Raw genomic sequence first — 21315 nt, 5'->3', positions numbered from 1 at the left:
ACTAGGCCAGCCGCCTGTAGTCAGCAGGGCACCCTCACCACACACTGTACTAAGCCAGCCGCCCGTGATCGGCCGGGTGCACTCAGCACACGCTGTACTAGGCCAGCCGCCCGTGATCGACCGGGCGCACTCAGCACACCCTGTACTAGGCCAGCCGCCTGTGATCAGCTAGGCACCCTCAGCACACGCTGGACTAAGCCAGCCGCCTGTGATCAGCCGGGCGCGCTCAGCACACGCTGTACTAGGCCAGCCTCCCGTGATCGGCCGGGCGCACTCAGCACACGCTGTACTAGGCCAGCCGCCCGTGATCGGCCGGGCCCACTAAGCACACCCTGTACTAGGCCAGTCGCCTGTGATCAGCCGGGCGCGCTCAGCACACGCTGTACTAGGCCAGCCGCCCGTGATCAGCCGGGCGCGCTCAGCACACGCTGTACTAGGCAGCCGCCTGTGATCAGCTAGGCACCCTCAGCACACGCTGTACTAGGCCAGCCGCCTGTAGTCAGCAGGGCACCCTCAGCACATGCTGTACTAGGCCAGCCGCCTGTAGTCAGCAGGGCACCCTCAGCACACGCTGTACTAGGCCAGCCGCCCGTGATAAGCCGGGCGCGCTCAGCACACGCTGTACTAGGCCAGCCGCCCGTAGTCAGCAGGGCACCCTCAGCACACGCTGTACTAGGCCAGCCGCCTGTGATCAGCCGGGCGCGCTCAGCACACGCTGTACTAGGCCAGCCGCCTGTGATCAAACGGGCGTGCTCAGCACACGCTGTACTAGGCCAGCCGCCTGTGATCAGCCAGGCGTGCTCAGCACACGCTGTACTAGGCCAGCCGCCCATAGTCAGCAGGGCACCCTCAGCACACCTTGTACTAGACCAGCCACCCATAGTCAGCAGGGCACCCTCAGCACACGCTGTACTAGGCCAGCCGCCCGTAGTCAGCAGGGCACCCTCAGCACACGCTGGACTAAGCCAGCCGCCCGTTATCTGCCCGGAGCGCTTAGCGCACACTCTGCACCAGGCCAGGCACCCGTAATCAAACTAGCGCGCTCAACGCACACTCTGCTCCAGGCCAGCTGCCCGTTATGAGCCCGGCGTGCTCAGCACACACCTTAATAGGCTAGCCTCCTGTAATCCGTCCAGCGCTCAGCACACGCTGTACTAGACAAGCTGCCCATTATCAGCCCAGCGCGCTCATCGCACACTCTGCACCAGGCCTACCACCTGTAATCAACCCGGTGTGCTCAGCCCACGCTATACTAGGCTTGCCTCAGCCTGGCGCGCTCAGCATACACTATACAGCACATTGGCTTGATTATGGGGGGCTGGCCTGGTGTGGAGTGTGCACTGAGCATCCTGCGCTGATTGCAGGTGGCTTGCCTGGTGCAGAGTGTGCGCTGAGCGCTCTGGGCTGATCACGGACGGCTGGCCTAGTTCTTGGGCTGATCACAGGCGGCTGGCCTAGTGCAGAGTGTGCACTGAGCGCACTGGACTGATCGCGGGCGGCTGGGCTGGTGCAGAGTGTGCGCTGAGTGCGCCGGGCTGATCGCAGGCGGCTGGGCTGGTGCAGAGTGTGCGCTGAGCGCGCCGGGTTGATTGCGGGTGGCTGGCCTAATGCAGAGTGTGCGCTGAGCACGCCGGGCTGATCACGGGCAGCTGGCCTAGTGCAGAGCGTGCGCGGAGCACGCTGGGCTGATTACGGGCGGCTGGCCTAGTGCAGTGTGTGCGCTGAGCGCGCTGGGCTGATCACAGGCGGCTGACCTAGTGCAGAGTGTGCGCTGAGCGCGCCGGTCTGATCGCGGGCGGCTGGCCTAATGCAGAGTGTGCGCTGAGCACGCCGGTCTGATCGCGGGTGGCTGGCCTAGTGGAGAGTTGCGCTGAGCACGCTGGGCAGATCGTGGGCGGCTGGGCTGGTGCAGAGTGTGCGCTGAGCACGCTGGGCAGATCGCGGGCGGCTGGCCTAATGCAGAGTGTGCGCTGAGCACGCTGGGCAGATCGCGGGTGGCTGTCCTAATGCAGAGTGTGCGCTGAGCACGCCGGTCTGATCGCGGGCGGCTGGCCTAATGCAGAGTGTGCGCTGAGCACGCCGGTCTGATCGCGGGCGGCTGGCCTAGTGGAGAGTGTGCGCTGAGCGCGCTGGGCTGATTGTGGGCAGCTGGCCTAGTGCAGTGTGTGCGCTGAGCGCGCCGGGCTGATCGTGGGCGGCTGGCCTAGTGCAGTGTGTGCGCTGAGCACGCTGGGCTGATCACGGGTGGCTGGCCTAGTGCAGTGTGTGCGCTGAGCGCGCTGGGCTGATCATGGGCGGCTGGCCTAGTGCAGTGTGCACGCTGAGCACACTGGACTGAACGCGGGTGGCTGGGCTGGTGCAGAGTGTGCGCTGAGCACGCCGGGTTGATCACGGGCGGCTGGCCTAGTGCAGAGTGTGCGCTGAGCGCGCCGGGCTGATTGCGGGCGGCTGGCCTAGTGCAGAGTGTGCGCTGAGCGTGCCGGGTTGATCACGGGCGGCTGGCCTAGTGCAGAGTGTGCGCTGAGCGTGCCGGGTTGATCACGGGCGGCTGGCCTAGTGCAGAGTGTGCGCTGAGCGCACCGGGCTGATCGCGGGCGGCTGGCCTAATGCAGAGTGTGCGCTGAGCGTGCCGGGTTGATCACGGGCGGCTGGCCTAGTGCAGAGTGTGCGCTGAGCGTGCCGGGTTGATCACGGGCGGCTGGCCTAGTGCAGAGTGTGCGCTGAGCGCACCGGGCTGATCGCGGGCGGCTGGCCTAATGCAGAGTGTGCGCTGAGCGTGCCTTGGCTGATCGCGGGCGGCTGGCCTAATGCAGAGTGTGCGCTGAGCGCGCCGGGCTGATCACGGGCGGCTGGCCTAGTGCAGAGTGTGCGCTGAGCGCACCGGGCTGATCGCGGGCGGCTGGCCTAGTGCAGAGTGTGCGCTGAGCGCGCTGGGCTGATCGCGGGCGGCTGGCCTAATGCAGAGTGTGCGCTGAGCGTGCCAGGCTGATCACGGGTGGCTGGCCTAGTGCAGAGTGTGCGCTGAGCGCGCTGGGCTGATCGCGGGCGGCTGGCCTAGTGCAGAGTGTGCGCTGAGCGCGCCGGGCTGATCGCAGGCGGCTGGCGTTACATTCCTAGAGCTCTGAGGGTGTGTCTACACTACAAAGTTAGTTCGAACTAACGGACGTTAGTTCGAACTAACTTTCCTAGGCGCTACACTAGCGCTCCGTTAGTTCGAACTTAATTCGAACTAACGGAGCGCTTAGTTCGAACTAGGTAAACCTCATTTTACGAGGACTAACGCCTAGTTCGAACTAGCTAGTTCGAGCTGCCAGCCTGGCCACCCAGGAGCAGGTGTGCATGAAAATCAAGGGGGTCCACTGAGACCCCCGACCCTGAGCCCTGAGCTTACAATGGCCGTCCTGGGTCAGACCAAAGGTCCATCTAGCCCAGTAGCCTGTCTGCCGACAGCGGCCAACCCTAGGGACCCTGGAGGGGATGGACTGAATACAGTGACCAAGCCATTTGTCTCGTGCCATCCCTCTCCAGCCTTCCACAAACCTTGGGCAGGGACACCACTCCTACCCCCTGGCTAATACCACTCCGTGGACCCAACCTCCATGACTTGATCTCACTTCCCTTTAAACTCTGTTCCAGTTCTAGCCTTCACAGCCTCCTGCAGCAAGGAGTTCCGCAGGTTAACTATTTGCTTTGTGAAGAACAACAACTTTCTCTTACTAGTTTGAAGCCTGCTACCCATTCCTTTCCTTTGGTGCCCTCTAGTCCTTCTTTATGGGAACTCAGGAAGAACTTTTCTGAATGCACCCTCTCCACCCAACCCCTGCTTTTAGAGACCTCTATCCTGTTCCCCCTCCGTCTCCTCTTTTCTAAGCTGAACAGTCCCAGTCTCTGTAGCCTCTTTTCATCTGGGACCTGTTCCCAACCCCTGATCATGTTAGTTGCCCTCCCTTCTCCCAGCCTTTCTCTTCCCCTCTCCCACCTCCTTTTCCCAGTCTCCCCCAGTTTTTTTCAATAAAGACAGAGTCAATGTTGGAAGAAACGTTATCTTTATTTTGTACATCAATAAGAAGGGGGGCTAGGGAAGGGTACGTGGAAGGAGGTGAGGGAGGAATGGGGTACGAGCCCCCGATGGGGAGGACTGGGCTGGCTCTGCGGGCTTCTGGGGGTGGAAGCTCTCCTGCAGCCCCCCAATTGCCCCCTCTCCCCAGATGGCAGCCTGCGGCAAGTGTAGCCGGGCTGATGGCCGAGTGGTGTGATGTGCACAGTGTGGGTACTCAGGGCACTCCAAGCCAGAACTTCTTTGCAAGCGGGGCACCCCTGAGAACTGTCTGTCCGGAGTGGGGGTCGGGACCCTTTAAGCGCAGCCCTCGGCTAGCCTGAGACAGCATCTCCATGCTCTAAGTCCTCCTCTTATGCCCTGCCGGCACTGCTTCTGGCCATCCTTAAGCCCGGTTCAGAGTCCACTCAATGTGGACATGCTAGTTCGAATTAGCAAAACGCTAATTCGAACTAGTTTTTAGTTCTAGATGCGTTAGTTCGAATTAGCTTAGTTCGAATTAACTAATTTGAACTAAGTTAGTTCGAACTAGCGCTGTAGTGTAGACATACCCTGAGTGTGCCTGGTGTGGGCTCCATGGCTGTCTCTAGCCGGTCTCCTCTCTTCCCAGCTGGAAGCCCGTGGCCGATTACATCGATCAGCAATTTGAGCAATATTTCCGGGATGAGAGCGGCCTGAATCGGAAGAACATCCAGGACAACCGTGTGCACTGCTGCCTCTACTTCATATCGCCCTTCGGCCACGGGTATGGGACCACCCTGCCCATCCCTCCCTCCTTCCCTGGGTGTGCTGAGAACCCCCGCACTCCACATGGGCCCTGCGCCTGCCAACGAGACCTGCTGCTCCTTAAGCCGTTGCTGGCCTGGCGGCCGGGGGCAGAGCATGGTGAGACGCTCCCGGCCAAGCACTGGCCGGCACTGCTGTGGGAATGCTTGCAGTGCCGGGGTGCCCGCTTGCAGTGCCGGGGTCCTAGCTAGGAACTGGCCGGGCACGGCACTGGGACGCTCACGCTGCAGTCCCGGCTGACGCTGCCAGGGCCGTGCTGGGCAAACACTTGGTCGCTAGGGAATTGCAGCCGCGGTTTCCACGGGGTGACTCTGCTCTCTGTTGGCAGCCTGCGGCCCCTGGACGTGGAGTTCATGCGGGCTCTCCATCAGCGGGTGAACATTGTGCCCATCCTGGCCAAAGCCGACACCTTGACGCCCTCAGAGGTGGAGCGCAAGAAAAGCAAGGTGGGAATTTCCGCTCCCCCTGCCCCAGTAATGGGCCGCTCGGCCTTCCCCAGCCAGCACAGCCTCTGGACTCTGCTCGGCACCGTTCCAGCCAGCCCAGAGAGCCGTTGTTTGCTCCCTGGGAGCGTGCCTGCACTGGGGGCCCCGCCTACCCCACCTGTCCGCCTGCACCAGGAGGCCCGTCTGCCCCGCCCACACCGGGAGCCCCGCCCACCCAGCCTACCCCACCTGTCCGCCTGCAGCAGGAGCCCCACTTTCCCCGCCCACACCGGGAAACCTGTCTGTCCCGCCCACCCCACCTGACCCACTCACACCGGGAGCCCCGCCTTCCCCGCCCGCACTGGAAGCCCCACTTGCCCCGCCCACCCCACTTGCCCCGCCCACACCAGGAGCCCCATTTTCCCCACCCATCTCACCTGCCCTGCCCACACCAGGAGCCCCACTTTCCCCACCCACACTGGGAACCCTACCCACCCCACCTGCCCCACCCACACCGGGAGCCCCACCCGCCCCAGGAGCCCCGCCCGCCCTGCCCACTCCACCTGTCCTGCCCACACTAGGAGCCCCACTTGCCTCGCCCACCCCGGGAGCCCCACCTGCCTTGCCCACCCTGGGAGTCCCGCCCACCCCAGGAGCCCCACCTGGCCCCCCTGTGTCACCTGCCCCGTCCGCACCAGGAGCCCCGTCTGCCCTGCCTGACTGCCTGGCGTACATGTCCGAGTGCAGCAGGTGCTTTGAGCGCCTCTCTGCCACCTCCCCCCCCCCCCCCCGGTGTCCTGCAGGGGAGCCAGGGCCTGTGGGCACCAAGGGTTCAAACCCAGGCACACGAGTGCCCCCTCCCTAGCCAGGACGGCTTGTGCCCAGAGTCAGGAGAGCTGGCCTGGGGCGAGTTAGTGGCAGGATCCTCAAGGGCACAGTGGGTGGAGAGAGACAGAGGGGAGAGCAGAGGGACCCTGGGGCAGGAGACCGTGGCCTCTGTGCCACGCTGAGGACCGGCCCGTGTGACTCTGTGGCTCAGCGCGACCTGGCCGGACAGACAGCAGGTGCCTGCAGGTGAGCCCAGCGAGGCGCTGCCAGGCCGAGCTGAGCACCAGCGTGTCCCTCGGGGGCTCCTTTCTCGGCCCAGATTCGAGAGGAAATTGACCGTTATGGGATCCGCATCTACCAGTTCCCCGAGTGCGACTCGGACGAAGACGAGGATTTCAAGCTGCAGGACCAGGCCCTGAAGGTGAGCGGGGGTCTGGCTGAGCTCTGGCCTGGGGCACGTGCTGCCAGGCACGCCTTTGCCCACGGAGAAGGGCCGCTTTGTGTCCAGCTTTGTTGGGAGGTCTCACGTGGCAGAGCGCAGGAGCCCTGGGCTGGAAGGGTTACAGGCCACGGGCAGGCAGCAGGGTGGGGGAGGCCGGCACATGGATCAGTGGCCGCGGGAGGGGCTGCTCAGCTCTGACACCCGTGGAAATGCAGCGTGGGGGGGCAACGCGACCGGCGGCTCTGGGACTGCTCTCAGGCAGCCTGGGCACAGCCCCAGCGCCCCGGGGGAGTCAGCCAGTGCACACGGACCCCGGAGACCCAGAGCACCTCTGCTGGGCCAAGGCTAACCCTGCAGCTCTGTTCCAGGAGAGCATCCCTTTCGCTGTGATCGGCAGCAACACGGTGGTGGACGCCAAGGGAAGGCGAGTCCGGGGGCGGCTGTACCCCTGGGGGATCGTGGAAGGTATGGCGACTGGGCGGCTTTCGGCCTGGAGCCCCCGGGCTGCTCTGGCCCCGGCTCTGGGCTCTAGTGCGCACCGCGTGGCCGTCTCAGTGGGGCTGCTCCGGGGCTAAGATTCGTCCCACCTCCCTGTGATGTGGGGCATGGCGCCTGGCCTGCTGCAGGCCCTGCCCAGCTCGGCATCCCCTCACGAGGGGATGTGCCTGCCCACCGGTTCTCCCAGCCGTCTGAGCCGGGCCCCTCCCCTGCAGTGGAGAACCCGGCGCACTGCGACTTCGTCAAGTTGCGCACCATGCTGGTGAGGACCCACATGCAGGACCTCAAGGACGTGACACGCGAGACCCACTACGAGAACTACCGGGCCCAGTGCATCCAGAGCATGACCCGCATGGTGGTGAAAGAGAGGAACCGCAAGTACGGGGGGAGCGGGCACAGTGGCTAGGGGGGCCTGGGGAGGGGGCGCAGCAGCTGTGGGGGGAGGGGCACAGCGGCTCTGGGAGGAGGGGGCACAGTGGCTGGGTGGACGGGGGCGGGGGGCACAGCAGCTGTGGGGGGAGCGGGAACAAGACCTGACTGCTGAGGGACAGTAGGCCGGGGCGGGGGGGGAGGATGGGCACAGGGACAGTGGGTCGGGGCGGGGGGAGGATGGTCACAGGGACAGTGGGCCGGGAGGGGAGGATGGGCACAGGGACAGTGCGTCGGGCCGGGGGGAAGGATGGGAACAGGGACAGTGGGCGGGGGGGGGGAGGACGGGCACAGGGACAGTGGGCCGGGGCGGGGGGAGGATGGGCACAGGGACAGTGGGCCGGGGGCGGGAAGATGGGCACAGGGACAGTGGGCCGGGGGCGGGAAGATGGGCACAGGGACAGTAGGTTGGCACGGGGGGAGGATGGGAACAGGGACAGTGGGCCGGCGCGGGGGGAGGATGGGCACAGGGCAGTGGGCTGGGGGGGAGGATGGGCACAGGGACAGTGGGCCGAGGCGGGGGGGGGGTGGATGGGCACAGGGACAGTGGGCCAGAGGGGGAGGATGAGCACAGGGACAGTGTGCTGGGGCGGGGAGAGGATGGGCACAGGGACAGTGCGCTGGGGGGGAAGGATGGGCACAGGGACAGTGGGCTGGGGGGGGGGGGGAAGATGGGCACAGGGACAGTGGGCCGGGGCGGGGGGGTGGATGGGCACAGGGACAGTGGGCCGGGGGGGAAGGATGGGCACAGGGACAGTAGGCCGGGTCGGGGGGGGAGGATGGGCACAGGGATGGTGGCCGGGGCAGGGGGGGGAGGATGGGCACAGGGACAGTAGGCCGGGTCAGGGGGGGGAGGATGGGCACAGGGACAGTAGGCCGGGTCAGGGGGGGGAGGATGGGCACAGGGACAGTGGGCCGGGTCGGGGGGGGGGGGGAGGATGGGCACAGGGACAGTGCGCTGGGGCGGGGGGAGGATGGGCACAGGGACAGTGGGCTGGGGCGGGGGGAGGATGGGCACAGGACTGCGCCCAGGGGAGGAGGCAGGCCCGGGGGCTGCATGTCATGCTTGTGAGACGCACACAGGACCCTTCGAGGGGAGGGGTCACTGCCACACGTATTGGAAGTAGAGGCTGAACCTCTCTAGTCCGGCACTACCCAGGGTCCAGCTCGATGTGAGTGAGCCGGGCGCCCACTCATCGGGGGGTGGCCAAGTTTCCCGCAGTCCCCTGAAGTTTGTTTGCAGCCCCCGGTGCTGGCGCTCAGGGTTCTGGGCTGCTCTTTCGCTCTAGCTCGGCCCTCGGTGTCTGCTAAGAGCCCACTGGCTGCCGCAGTGCTGCCGTGCTGCTGGACACCAGCCTCCCGCGGTTCCGCAAACCCTGGTCCGGCAGCGCTCAGGGCCCCAGGGTGCTGGACTGGAGAGGTTCGGCCTGTGCAGCGGGAAGAGCAGTAGATGCATTGACACACACACACGGGGCGGGTCTGCCTCCCGCGTTCCTGGCCGAAGCCTCCCATTCTCATGCTTGTCAGATCCCATTGGAGTCGATGGGCTTTGCAGCGTCGTGCTGCACCCTTGAGCCGCGAGTGCCGTTAATCTTGGGGTTCCCGCGTCCCGCGGTGGTTATTGGGGGCGTCCCTGTGTGATCTCTCGGTTGTCTCACCTTCGGATGCTCTGCTCATCTCCAAGTTGGCTGGACACGCGATGCCCTTCACACTTCCCCTCCGCTCGCCCAAACAGCGGGCTGGAGGGTGCAGGCAAAGGGTTGCACAGTTGCGCAGCACTTCACAATAGACCTTTATGCAGCTTAGTCTACACTGCAGACAAGAAGCCAGGGTGCCGTGCATGGTGGAATCCTACAGCACGGGGAAGCAAACCTCTTCGTGGGGCCTATGCCATTACTATACTTAACTTAAACCAGCACTGACATACCACGTCCTGGTTACATGGGGGACGGAGGAGGGGGCGCAGGGACTGGGAGACGGGGGAAGGGGGACAGATTGCGAGATGGGGAGGGGGCACAGGGACTGGGAGACGGGGGAAGGGGGACAGATTGCGAGATGGGGGAGGGGGCACAGGGACTGGGAGACGGGGGAGGGGGCACAGGGACTGGGGGACGGGGGACTGGGAGATGGGGGAGGGGGACACAGGGACTACGGGGGAGGGGACAGGGACTGGGAGATGGGGGAGGGGGTCACGGGGACTGCGGGATGGGAGAGGGGGCACAGGAACTGGGGGACGGGGGACAGGGAGACAGGGGAGGGGGGTCACAGGGACTGCGGGACAGGGGAGGGGTCCCAAGGATTGCGAGATGGGGGAGGGGGCACAGGGACTGGGAGACGGGGACGGGGGACAGGGACTGGGAGACGGGGGAGGGGGTTACAGGGACTACGGGGGAGGGGACAGCGACTGGGAGACGGGGGAGGGGGCACAGGGACTGGGAGACAGGGGAGGGGGGTCACAGGGACTACGGGGGAGGGGACAGGGACTGGGAGACGGGGAGGGGGAGGGGGCACAGAGACTGGGGGACAGGGGAGGGGGGTCACAGGGACTTCGAGGAGGGGACAGGGACTGGGAGACGGGGGAGGGGGGTCACAGGGACTACGGGGAGGGGACAGGGACTGGGAGATGGGGGAGGGCGGTCACAGGGACTACGGGGAGGGGACAGGGACTGGGAGACGGGGGAGGGGGGTCACAGGGACTACGGGGAGGGGACAGGGACTGGGAGACGGGGGAGGGGGCACAGGGACTGGGGGACGGGAGACTGGGGGAGGGGGGACACAGGGACTACGGGGGAGGGGACAGGGACTGGGAGACGGGGGAGGGGGCACAGGGACTGGGGGACGGGAGACTGGGGGAGGGGGGACACAGGGACTACAGGGGAGGGGACAGAGACTGGGAGATGGGGGAGGGGGCACAGGGACTGGGGGACTGGGAGATGGGGGTCACAGGGACTGCGGGACGGGGAAGGGGGCACAGGGATCGAAGACGGTGAGGGTGGGGACCTGAGGGGAGGAGCTGGAATACTCGTCACGCCATGGTGGCATAACACGACCGTGGGCTGGAATTGGGCCTGGGGGGTGCAGGCCAGAATGGTGAGGGTGATGAACGTGGCCAGGCCGGCTCCAGGGCGATCCGACTGTGCTCCGGGAGGGGTCGTGCGACCTGTGGAACCCCTCGCTGCTGTGCACTGCTCTGCTCGTTTTGCCCACGTGCAGCTGGTGGCCGAGGGCTCGGGGCAGGGCAAAGCAGGCCCGGCCCATGTCTCTGCAGTGCTCTCCCGTCGGCGCTGAGCTGTCGGCCCACAACTTCTGCTGTCTTGCAGTCAGACAGCGGCTGCGCTTTACACCCCCTGGCTCTGGCCCTCGCTGCTGCTTCTCTTCTCCCCCGTGGAACGAGAGCAGCCGGGCCCACTCAGGGCTTGGTGACTCCCAGGGAGGAGCTAATGGGGCGGCTCTAGTGGCTTGTTCATGGTGATGAATCTAAGCGCGACTCTCCGTCTACGTTGCTTTGCGGCTTCGCCCTGGGGAAGGAGAGAGTCGTCCACCGTGGGATTGTGCTGCAGCGACTGCTCCCTGGAGTGACCACACGTCAGATGACACCAGGCAGCACTGTCTCCCAAGGACACCGGCTGGCTGGGAGCTACTGTGGCTTGCTGGAGCCCTGGTCCCTTCCCTCATCGGGGTCTCAGCTTTCCTTAGCGGTTACTCTGGTTTGCTGTCACAGGCTGCAGCTGGCCCTGAGTGTCTGTTCTCCCTGCATTAGTCCATAAAAAGTATTTGGTGTCTCAAACTGCCTTGATCCTATCCATGTCTCCTCCAGACAGTGACCCTGCTGTGACCACGCCAGGCCACGGTCCATGTCTCCTCCAGACAGTGACCCTGCGTGACCACGCCAGGCCACGGTCCATGTCTCCTCCAGACAGTGACCCTGCTGTGACCACGCCAGGCCACGGTCAACGTCTCCTCCAGACAGTGACCCTGCTGTGACCACGCCAGGCCACGGTCCACGTCTCCTCCAGACAGTGACCCTGCTGTGACCACGCCAGGCCACGGTCCACGTCTCCTCCAGACAGTGACCCTGCTGTGACCACGCCAGGCCACGGTCCATGTCTCCTCCAGACAGTGACCCTGAGTGACCACGCCAGGCCACGGTCCATGTCTCCTCCGGAAAGCCACAGGCACTTACCTGCTGAGGCCAGCATGGCGCAGCCACCTGCATTGCAGAGCCGTGGGGACACTGTCTAACTTTCAGGCAACTGGCCAAGCAGGAATTCCGGCCACCGAGAAGTGGAGCTCAGCAAACACCGGATGGTCAGAGCCCAAAACCAGGACTAGAACTCAGTCCCTCAGAACCCCTGGGATAGTGATGTGCTAACTGATTTCAATGGGACCTAAGCTACTAACCCCCATGAAACCAGCAAGCAGCAGGTGCCAACGTGCACTTGAGAACCTGAGCTAACGCGCCGCGGGCGAGGGGTTTCGTTTGGCTGCGCAGCTGGAGCCATGCCATGTCCAGAGGTGAAGCAGGGCTGCTGAGAGCCAAGGGGGGCTTGTGGCCAGTGTGTGGGCTCAGGGGGCACAGGACAGATTAGCTGCTCAGGCGAGAAGGGAGAAGGGAGAAGGGGGGTTGGGCAGCTCTGAATGCAGCGGCTGCAGTGAAAGTATCAGTTCCCACCGGATTGACAGGGACTTGTTCCTTCCCTGCTCAGTTGTAGCAGACTCCTTGCGGGCAGCCACGCTCCCTCAGCGGCTGGCGGGCTCACTCGGGTCGCATGCAGTAAGCCCAAGACGCCCTCACGCATTCCTGGATGATCCAGGAACGTCGGAATCCACTCTTGCTGTAAGGCGCCCCGCCCCGGAAGGTGAGGGGGGAGGGGGGAACCCCCCCTTTTCACCGTACTATTGTCGGGCGCGCCCCTCCTATTGCTCAAGGATCTCGTAATCCTCGCTAGTCTCGCCGTGCTATGCCACGCACGGGTTACGCCGCCGCTTCAGCGACCACACAGTCGGGAAAGGGGGAGAGGAAGGGGGTCCGGGCCCAGAGTCAGGACACTGGTCCTCACTCACAATGGGGGGGGGGTCTGCGAACCCTAAACTCCCCCGCTCACAGGTTCCGCGGCGCCGCCCTGGGTCACTTCTTTCTCTCCCCGGTCCGTTCTCCGTTATCCTCGGCCCCCTGGGTTTAACCTCACCCAGGGCCGCCAGTACCCGGCCTCCCACGGCTCCTCCTGGGCTGCCCTGTCCCTCCGCTCGCCTCCCCTTACCGGGCGGGCGGCGGCTATTTTTAAATCCCCCGCCCGACGCAGGGCGATGACGTCTCGCCCTGCATCATCTGCGGGCGCCGCGTCTCTCCGTCGCGTTGGTGACGTCACGCTTGGTGCGGGGCCGGGTGGACGCCGATTCTCCCTGTCGCTCGGGCCGGCCGGCCCTACCAGCGTCTCCCCGGGTTCGGGGCGCCCCCGGGCCGCGGCCATCTCCGGAAGTGGCGGGGCTGCTCCGCCACACTTGCCCAGCCTCCAAGGGCCACATTGCCACTGCGGCCTGGCTGCCACGTCCACGCCATGTCTGGCCTTCCAGCTGTGACTAGGAATGGGGCCACGGGGCAGACTCCTACTCTCGCCTGGCACGGGATGCAGCGGAGACAGGCGCTGTGAAACCCCCCATCCTGGATCCTGGTCGTGGTGATTGTCACTGTCTCTTTCCGTGGCATGAGAACAGCCACACGGGGTCAGACCACAGGGCTCAGTGCCCCCGAGGGAGTGAGCAGATCAGTGAGTTTGCACAAGCCATGTGGACTCCCCAGCAATCGTGTTCGTCTCTGTGTCCGACACGTCTGTTCCGAGCTCTCGTTGCAGCCCACATGCCCGGCAGGGAGCTTACACTTGCCGGCCTGATTGCCGGGATCGCCCAGTGCTCTGGGAAGAGCCCAGTTGAGGCCACCGGTCACGCCGCCTGGGTGGGAGTTCCCTTGGGTGATGCTGGCTGCTCCTTATGGGGTTTTCGGAAACCTCATTGCTTGGCCTTGGCCCGGGCCAGTCGTGGGGCTTTGTCACATCTTCTGCAGGGACGGCCAGTTCAAGCAGCTCCTCCCTGGTGCTCCTGGATCGGCTGGGCCCGCTGCTCTGCCGGGCCACCTGCTTCTCTCTCACTTTTGGTCTCTGTTTCGGCCTCCTGCCCAGTGACACTTCCTGACTTTAGGGTCCTTCTCTTTTCCTCAGTGGGATTCGACCTCGGTTCTCAAGGTGCCTTCTGGCCTCTCACTGGCTCCTTGACTCCCGCGTTTAGCCACAGTGGCACCTTTTTGGCCCCCTGCCATATAGTGGGGGTACCTGGCTGGTGGCTGGGCTGGGGTGACCCCCCCCCCCCCGGCTGCTGGCTGTACCACGGCCCAGCAGGGTAGCTGATGGGACAGGGAGGTGACCTGTCCGACCAGTTACCTCCCAGGGAGAGGAGCAAAGGGAGGAGGGGAGGCTGCCCCTGGCTGGGGGCAGGGCTGGAAGGGACAGTTTTAGTTTCTGTCTGGGATCATGGAGGAAGCTGCCTAGGCAACGGGCTGGGATTTAGGGGCCTAGGCTCCCCCATCTCAAGGGGGGCTGAGGCATCCTAGGCCTGCCCTGGAACCAGATGACTCCCTGGCTGTGTCTAGACTGCACCCCTTTTGTGGGAAAGGGATGCAGATTAGACACAGCGCAATTGCAATTGAAGCGGGGATTTAAATCCCCCCCGCTTCATTTGCATGAACATGGCTGCCGCTTTTTTCCGGCTCGGGGCTTTTCCGGGAAAAAGCGCCAGTCTAGACGGGATCTTTCGGAAAATAAAACCTTTTCCGGAAAGGTCCCTTATTCCTCTTAAAATCAGGGATAAGGGATCTTCCGGAAAAGGTTTTATTTTCCGAAAGATCCCGTCTAGACTGGCGCTTTTTCCCGGCAAAGCCCCGAGCCGGAAAAAAGCGGCAGCCATGTTCATGCAAATGAAGCGGGGGGGATTTAAATCCCTGCTTCAATTGCAATTGCGCTGTGTCTAATCTGCATCCCTTTTCCACAAAAGGGGTGCAGTCTAGACACAGCCCCTCTATTCGACTGGCTGGCGGAGTCTGTTCATGCCACTACGGGGGTGCAGGAGGCAGGGAGCCCCGACGCGCCGCCACATCCCCTTACTCTGTTTTTTAATTTGGGGTGCACCTTTCATTTGAGCCTCTCCTATGGTGTAGAAGGAGTCCAGTCCAGTAAAGCAAGGGAATGCTGCTACCGTGGTGTGATGTGGTGTCATTACCTTGCTGGTCTCTGTGCTTGGGCTGCGGCTGTGGGTGACCCCCACTGGCCTCTGTCTGTGAGCACGGCCCAGCGGGGGGGGGACGCCTTGAGGGCCCCCGTGACCGTGACTGAACTGGCCCTACCGGCTAAGGGAAGGGATGGAACAAAGGAAGGGGCAGTTTCTGGCTGGAATCATGAAGGAGACAGGCCACGGAGGGGGCTGGAGTCTAAGGGCCGAGGCGCCCCGTCTCCCATCTGGGCTGGGCTGTACCCTGGGGAAGCTCTAAACCCCCCCGTTGTACCAGCCGGCGGAGCTGTTCTTGCTGCTCCAGAGCTGCAGGATCTGGGGACCCCGACGTGCTGTCGCACGTGGCTTCCGCTAGCAACCTCTGCCCAAGTGCCTAGGAGTCAGGACAGGCCGTCTTACCAACCTCCCTGGACAGCTTCCGATCCCCGCTCACTGCCCCGGCCCAAAAGGTGGGAGCCGCCTGGTTCAGGTCTCGGCCCATGGTGAGCTTGTGCGGGAGGTGCCGCCCGGCCAGTCGCACCGTCCCTGCAAAGGCCCCCCTGCTGTGTGGAAAGGAGCCTCCGTCCTCGGGCAGCTCCCGCAGCGCATGGGCTACGCCTGCCTCTGTCCTTCCCCGTGGGCTGGCTGACTCGGCCTGGCTTGGAGGCCTGCGGGTGTCAGTGGCCCTATGTGGGTGGTGACCTGGACGCATTTCCCAAGCCCAGAGCCTCCCCAGCCAGGCTCCTCAGAGGCTGAGGTGGGGCGGGGCCGTGGACCCACCACAAACTACAAAGCCAGGAGCACAGACCCGGCAGAGTCTGCCTTGCGCGCTCCGTGGGGTCGCGACCCCCGTGCCCGCTGGCTGCATGGTGCCAATGCAAATCGACATGAGCCCAGGAGTCGCAGGCCCGCTCCAGCCCCCCTAGCGTGGGCTCGGGGGGGCGGGAAGGGGCGGCCATGGGATGGGCTCGTGCGCCCTCGGGCCTCGCTCTGCGTGTGCGCCAGGCTCCTGCTCGGTCGCTGTTCTCAGCCCCAGCCCCAGCCCCGATGCCTCCTGCCCGCAGGCCCGCTCACTGCCTGTGTCTCTCCTCCTGCCCCCAGCAAGCTGACGCGGGAGAGCGGGACGGATTTCCCCATCCCAGTGATCCCGGCCGGGCCCGACGCGGAGACGGAGAAACTCATCCGGGAGAAGGACGAAGAGGTGAGGGCCGGGCCCGTGTCTCCTGTCCAGGGCTGTGTCAGCACTGCCCTCTCCCCCCAGCACGCTCGGCGCTGGGCTCTGGCCCCTCCACTCCCCAGGGCCCCTTCTCCTTCCTCTCCGGCTGTGCACGGCCTCCTGGGCCAGGGGAGCCTCCCCGCAGGGTGGGGCTTCGGGCGGCCCCCAGGAGTCCGTGCCACCCTCACTGGCCCAGGTGCACTCCTGGCAGGCGGCCCCTCCGCCAGCTCAGTGCAAGAGCCGAGCCAAAGCCAGGCCTGGCCTGGCGCCCAGCCCCCTCCCTGCTCTGCTCACTCCCCTGCTGCTGGAGTGTGCCGGGGACCCCCTTTCTCTGCACTCCTGGCTTTGCACAGCCATGCTGGCCTGGCCCTGCCCCGGCTCCCTGTCACATTTCACCCCGGAGCAGCATGTAACACTCGCTGGGCACGGGCAGACGGAGATCGGGCAAATCAGGCTCCACAGTGACAGAGAACTAGTCTTCTGTGCTGTAACGTCCACTGGGGCTGGCCCACCTGCCAAAGGCCCAAGGGAGCACAGCTGGCACTGCCCCGGGGAAGCTCGCAGCACCGCGGTCCCAGCTGGCACTGCCCCGGGGAAGCTCGCAGCACCGCGGTCCCAGCTGGCAGTGCCCCGGGGAAGCTCACAGCACCGCAGTCCCAGCTGGCACTGCCCCGGGGAAGCTCGCAGCACCGCGGTCCCAGCTGGCACTGCCCATGGGAAGCTCGCAGCACCGCGGTCCCAGCTGGCACTGCCAGCATCTCTGTCCCCAGAGCAGTTGGCTGGGGGAAGCTGGCCCTCCCATGCATTTCTCCCCTTGCAGTTGCGGCGGATGCAGGAGATGCTACAGAAGATCCAGAGACAGATGAAGGACTCCCACTAGCACCCAGCCCTTCCTGCTCTTGCCCCGCTCACAGAAATGTTTACGTCAAGCCCCAGCTGTCAGGGCCAGCTCTGCTGCTCAGTTCCAAAAAGGCACCCACAGCCTTACGCTGATGCAATGGACTCTCGCTGCACTTTCCTCCAGCGACACACAGGAAATAAAGGCTGATCTGCGCCCGAGCTTCTGCAGCTGCCCCTTGGCCCCCCCCCCCATGCCAGCTCTGGCTTGGACTCAGCCTGCTGCCTCGGCGGGCGCCTGCAACCCCCACCTTGCACATCCGCAGCTGATTCCCCAAGGTCTGAGTCAGGCTCAGCAAGGAGCCGTTTTCCTCAGGTTGAATATGTGGTGGCCGGCTGTCTGCGTGTGGCCGGCTGTCTGCTTGTGACTGGCTGTCTGCGTACGACTGGCTGTCTGCATGTGGCCGATGGCTGGCTGTCTGTGTGCGACCGGCAGCCGGCTGTCTGCGTGTGGCCGGCTGTCTGCTCGTGACTGGCTGTCTGCGTATGACTGGCTGTCTGTGTGCGGCCGGCGGCCGGCTATCTGCGTGCGGCCGGCTGTCTGCGTGCGGCCAGAGGCTGGCTGTCTAGGTGCAGCCAGAGACCGGCTGTCTGCATGTGACTGTCTGTTTGCGTGCGGCCAGCGGCCGGCTCTCTGCGTGCGGCCGGCTGTCTACATGCAGCCAGAGACCGGCTGTCTGCATGTGACTGTCTGCGTGCGGCCAGTGGCTGTCTGTCTGCGTGCGGCCGGCGGCCGGCTGTCTGTGTGCGACCGGCTATCTGCGTGCAACCGGCAGCCGGCTGTCTGTGTGCGGCCGGATGTCTGCGTGTGGCCAGCAACTGGCTGTTTGCATGTGGCCAGCAGCCGGTTGTCTGCGTTCGACTGGCTGTCTGCGGGCAGCCAGTGACTGGCCCCGCCTCCTCCAGGTTGGGTCGTATCGGGACGGCCAAAACTGGTCTGCGTGCGACCGGCGGTCTGCGTGCGACCGGTGGCCGGCTTTCTGCATGTGGCCAGCGGCTGGCTGTCTGCGTGCGACCGGCTGTCTGCGTGCGACCGGCTGTCTGCGTGTGACCGGCTGTCTGCGTGCGGCCGGAGACCGGCTGTCTGCGTGCGGCCGGAGACCGGCTGTCTGCGTGCGGCCGGAGACTGGCTGTCTGCGTGCGACCAGCAGCTGTCTGTCTGCGTGCAACTGGCTGTCTGCGTGTGGCCAACAGCCGGCTGTCTGAGTGCGACTGGCTGTCTGCATGCGACCAGCTGTCTGCGTGCGGCCAGCGACCGGCTGTCTGCATGCAACCGGCAACTGGCTGTCTGCGTGCGGCCAGCGACCGGCTGTCTGCATGCAACCGGCGACTGGCTGTCTGCGTGCGACTGGCTGTCTGCGTGCGACTGGCTGTCTGCGTGCGACCGGCGGCTGTCTGTCTGCGTGCGACTGGCTGTCTGCGTGCGACCGGCGGCTGTCTGTCTGCGTGCAACTGGCTGGCTGTGTGTTGCCGACAGCCGGCTGTCTGCGTGCGACCAGCTGTCTGCGTGCGGCCAGCGACCGGCTGTCTGCATGCAACTGGTGGCTGTCTGCGTGCGACTGGCTGTCTGTGTGTGGCCGACAGCCGGCTGTCTGCGTGCGACTGGCTGTCTGCGTGTGGGTGACAGCCGGCTGTCTGCGTGCGGGCAGCGACCGGCTGTCTGCGTGCGGCCAGCGACCGGCTGTCTGCGTGCGGCCAGCGACCGGCTGTCTGCATGCAACCAGTGACTGGCTGTCTGCGTGCGACTGGCTGTCTGCGTGCGACCGGCGGCAGTCTGTCTGCGTGCGACTGGCTTTCTGTGTGTGGCCAACAGCCGGCTGACTGCGTGCGACCAGCTGTCTGCGTGTGGCCGACCTCCGGCTGTCTGCGTGCGACCGGCTGTCTGCGTGTGGGTGACAGCCGGCTGACTGCGTGCGACCAGCTGTCTGCGTGTGGCCGACAGCCGTCTGACTGCGTGCGACCGGCTGTCTGTGTGTGGCTGACAGCCGTCTGACTGCGTGCGACCAGCTGTCTGCGTGTGGCCGACAGCCGGCTGTCTGCGTGTCAACTGGCTGTCTGTGTGTGGGTGACAGCCGGCTGACTGCGTGCGACCAGCTGTCTGCGTGTGGCCGACAGCCGGCTGACTGCGTGCGACCGGCTGTCTGTGTGTGGCTGACAGCCATCTGACTGCGTGCGACCAGCTGTCTGCGTGTGGCCGACAGCTGGCTGTCTGCGTGCGACCGGCTGTCTGCGTGTGGCCGACAGCCGGCTGACTGCGTGCGACCGGCTGTCTGTGTGTGGCTGACAGCCATCTGACTGCGTGCGACCAGCTGTCTGCGTGTGGCCGACAGCTGGCTGTCTGCGTGCGACCGGCTGTCTGTGTGTGGCTGACAGCCGTCTGACTGCGTGCGACCGGCTGTCTGCGTGTGGCCGACAGTCGGCTGTCTGCGTGCAACCGGCTGTCTGTGTGTGGCTGACAGCCGGCTGTCTGTGTGCGACCAGCTGTCTGCGTGTGGCCAACAGCCGGCTGTCTGCGTGCGACCGGCTGTCTGTGTGTGGCTGACAGCCGTCTGACTGCGTGCGACCAGCTGTCTGCGTGTGGCCGACAGTCGGCTGTCTGCGTGCAACCGGCTGTCTGCGTGTGGCTGACAGCCGGCTGACTGCGTGCGACCGGCTGTCTGCGTGTCCGACAGCCGGCTGTCTGCGTGCGACCGGCTGTCTGCGTGTGGGTGACAGCCGGCTGACTGCGTGCGACCAGCTGTCTGCGTGTGGCCGACAGCCGGCTGACTGCGTGCGACCAGCTGTCTGCATGTGGCTGACAGCCGGCTGACTGCGTGCGACCAGCTGTCTGCGTGTGGCCGACAGCCGGCTGACTGCGTGCGACCGGCTGTCTGTGTGTGGCTGACAGCCATCTGACTGCGTGCGACCAGCTGTCTGCGTGTGGCCGACAGCTGGCTGTCTGCGTGCGACCGGCTGTCTGTGTGTGGCTGACAGCCGTCTGACTGCGTGCGACCGGCTGTCTGCGTGTGGCCGACAGTCGGCTGTCTGCGTGCAACCGGCTGTCTGTGTGTGGCTGACAGCCGGCTGTCTGTGTGCGACCAGCTGTCTGCGTGTGGCCAACAGCCGGCTGTCTGCGTGCGACCGGCTGTCTGTGTGTGGCTGACAGCCGTCTGACTGCGTGCGACCAGCTGTCTGCGTGTGGCCGACAGTCGGCTGTCTGCGTGCAACCGGCTGTCTGCGTGTGGCTGACAGCCGGCTGACTGCGTGCGACCGGCTGTCTGCGTGTCCGACAGCCGGCTGTCTGCGTGCGACCGGCTGTCTGCGTGTGGGTGACAGCCGGCTGACTGCGTGCGACCAGCTGTCTGCGTGTGGCCGACAGCCGGCTGACTGCGTGCGACCAGCTGTCTGCATGTGGCTGACAGCCGGCTGACTGCGTGCGACCAGCTGAGTTTCACACGTTTTCCCACAAGGCTCCTGCAAAGAGCAGGCCTTGTGCTGCAGCGCAGTCCTGGGCCGTGGCTGGTTAGTGTGGCGCGTGTCCATGTGACCGCACTGCTCCCCAGTGGGGCTGTGGTTCCGTCCCGAGAGAGCCCGGCTCCCTTCCTGCAAAGCGTGAGCAGAGCAGGTGTATGGGATGGCAACGCAGCCAGGGCAGCGAGTTGCAGGCCCCGTGATTGTCCCTCTAGCTAGTGCGGGCAAAGAGCAGCGATGGCGCCACCCAGCAAAGCTTCCTGGGACGCCGGGTCCATGCTGCCCTAGGCCACATTCACACTTCGCTGGCTGGGCCCTGGGCCCTTGTGAGCTCCTCGCCAGCCCCCAGCTGAGAAGGGACCTGCCAGGCCCGGGCCCGACGGGCCGCGCTCTGGGCTCTCCTGTTCCTGCACTCACAGGCACAATGGGAAACCTTTGTGAGCCTTGGTCCAGACTGAAGACCTACCCCAGCGGTCCATTCTGGGGATGAGCCCTGGCTCACACAAGTAACGGGGCTGCCCTTCCAAACTGGAAGCAGCCTGTCCCAGGCCCTGCTCGCTGGCTGCCTGCGCTGGGCCCCAGCAGAGGCGGACAATGGAAGGAGCGTCGTCCCTGGCGTCTCCAGCCCAGCAAAGACCAGAAATCTCCCGGGCAGCCTGGTTCTCGTGAGTCGTCCCACCCAGCTCCGCTGCCTCGCTCACCGGCTCAGGCTTCCAGCAACGTGATTCGGTATCTCGGGGGCGCTGCAGGACCATTCGCTGTTTTCGGTTCCAGGCACTTTGGATCCATTCTGAGAAGCGGGTCAGCGTGGAGCACGACCCAGGCTCTGGAGGGGATCCCCTCCCTCCCCTGCACCAGCGCCCTCTCATTCCTGTGGGACTCTCCCGTGCAGGCCCTGCCAGCGGCTGCCCGGGGCCAGATCTCTTAGCAGAGTGTGGAGTCCTCCCTCAGGAGGAGCCCATGTGGCGTCCGCTGCCTGTGTCCACGCCGAGGCAGCTGCAACCAGCCCCTTGGAAACGCGGGTCCCCTC

General features: G+C 65.1%; 1 protein-coding gene across 4 annotated transcripts in view; it reads left to right on the top strand.

The window, feature by feature from the left end:
* LOC102447046 (septin-4-like) overlaps window positions 1–16997 on the top strand; it is a 57979-nt gene extending 40982 nt beyond the window's left edge. For 2 of the 4 annotated variants that reach the window (XM_089772056.1, XM_089772055.1), the window contains 7 exons: window positions 4668–4802; window positions 5172–5289; window positions 6416–6517; window positions 6907–7003; window positions 7252–7414; window positions 15824–15923; window positions 16759–16997. In XM_089772056.1, the coding sequence (XP_089628182.1) occupies window positions 4668–4802; window positions 5172–5289; window positions 6416–6517; window positions 6907–7003; window positions 7252–7414; window positions 15824–15923; window positions 16759–16818 (775 nt within the window). In that variant the 3' untranslated portion in view covers window positions 16819–16997. Of the gene's footprint in view, window positions 1–4667; window positions 4803–5171; window positions 5290–6415; window positions 6518–6906; window positions 7004–7251; window positions 7415–10992; window positions 13234–15823; window positions 15924–16758 lie in introns of all 4 variants that reach the window. The other 2 variants (XR_016347637.1, XR_016347636.1) reach the window with 2 other exon arrangements.
* The last annotated feature ends 4318 nt before the right edge of the window (window positions 16998–21315 follow it).

Source organism: Pelodiscus sinensis, chromosome 21 (genome assembly GCF_052426305.1).
Source record: "Pelodiscus sinensis isolate ZL-2025 chromosome 21, ASM5242630v1, whole genome shotgun sequence".
Lineage (NCBI taxonomy): Eukaryota > Metazoa > Chordata > Testudines > Trionychidae > Pelodiscus > Pelodiscus sinensis.
The sequence above is the reverse complement of the archived record's forward strand: the minus strand, read 5'-3'. Positions and strand labels throughout refer to the sequence as shown.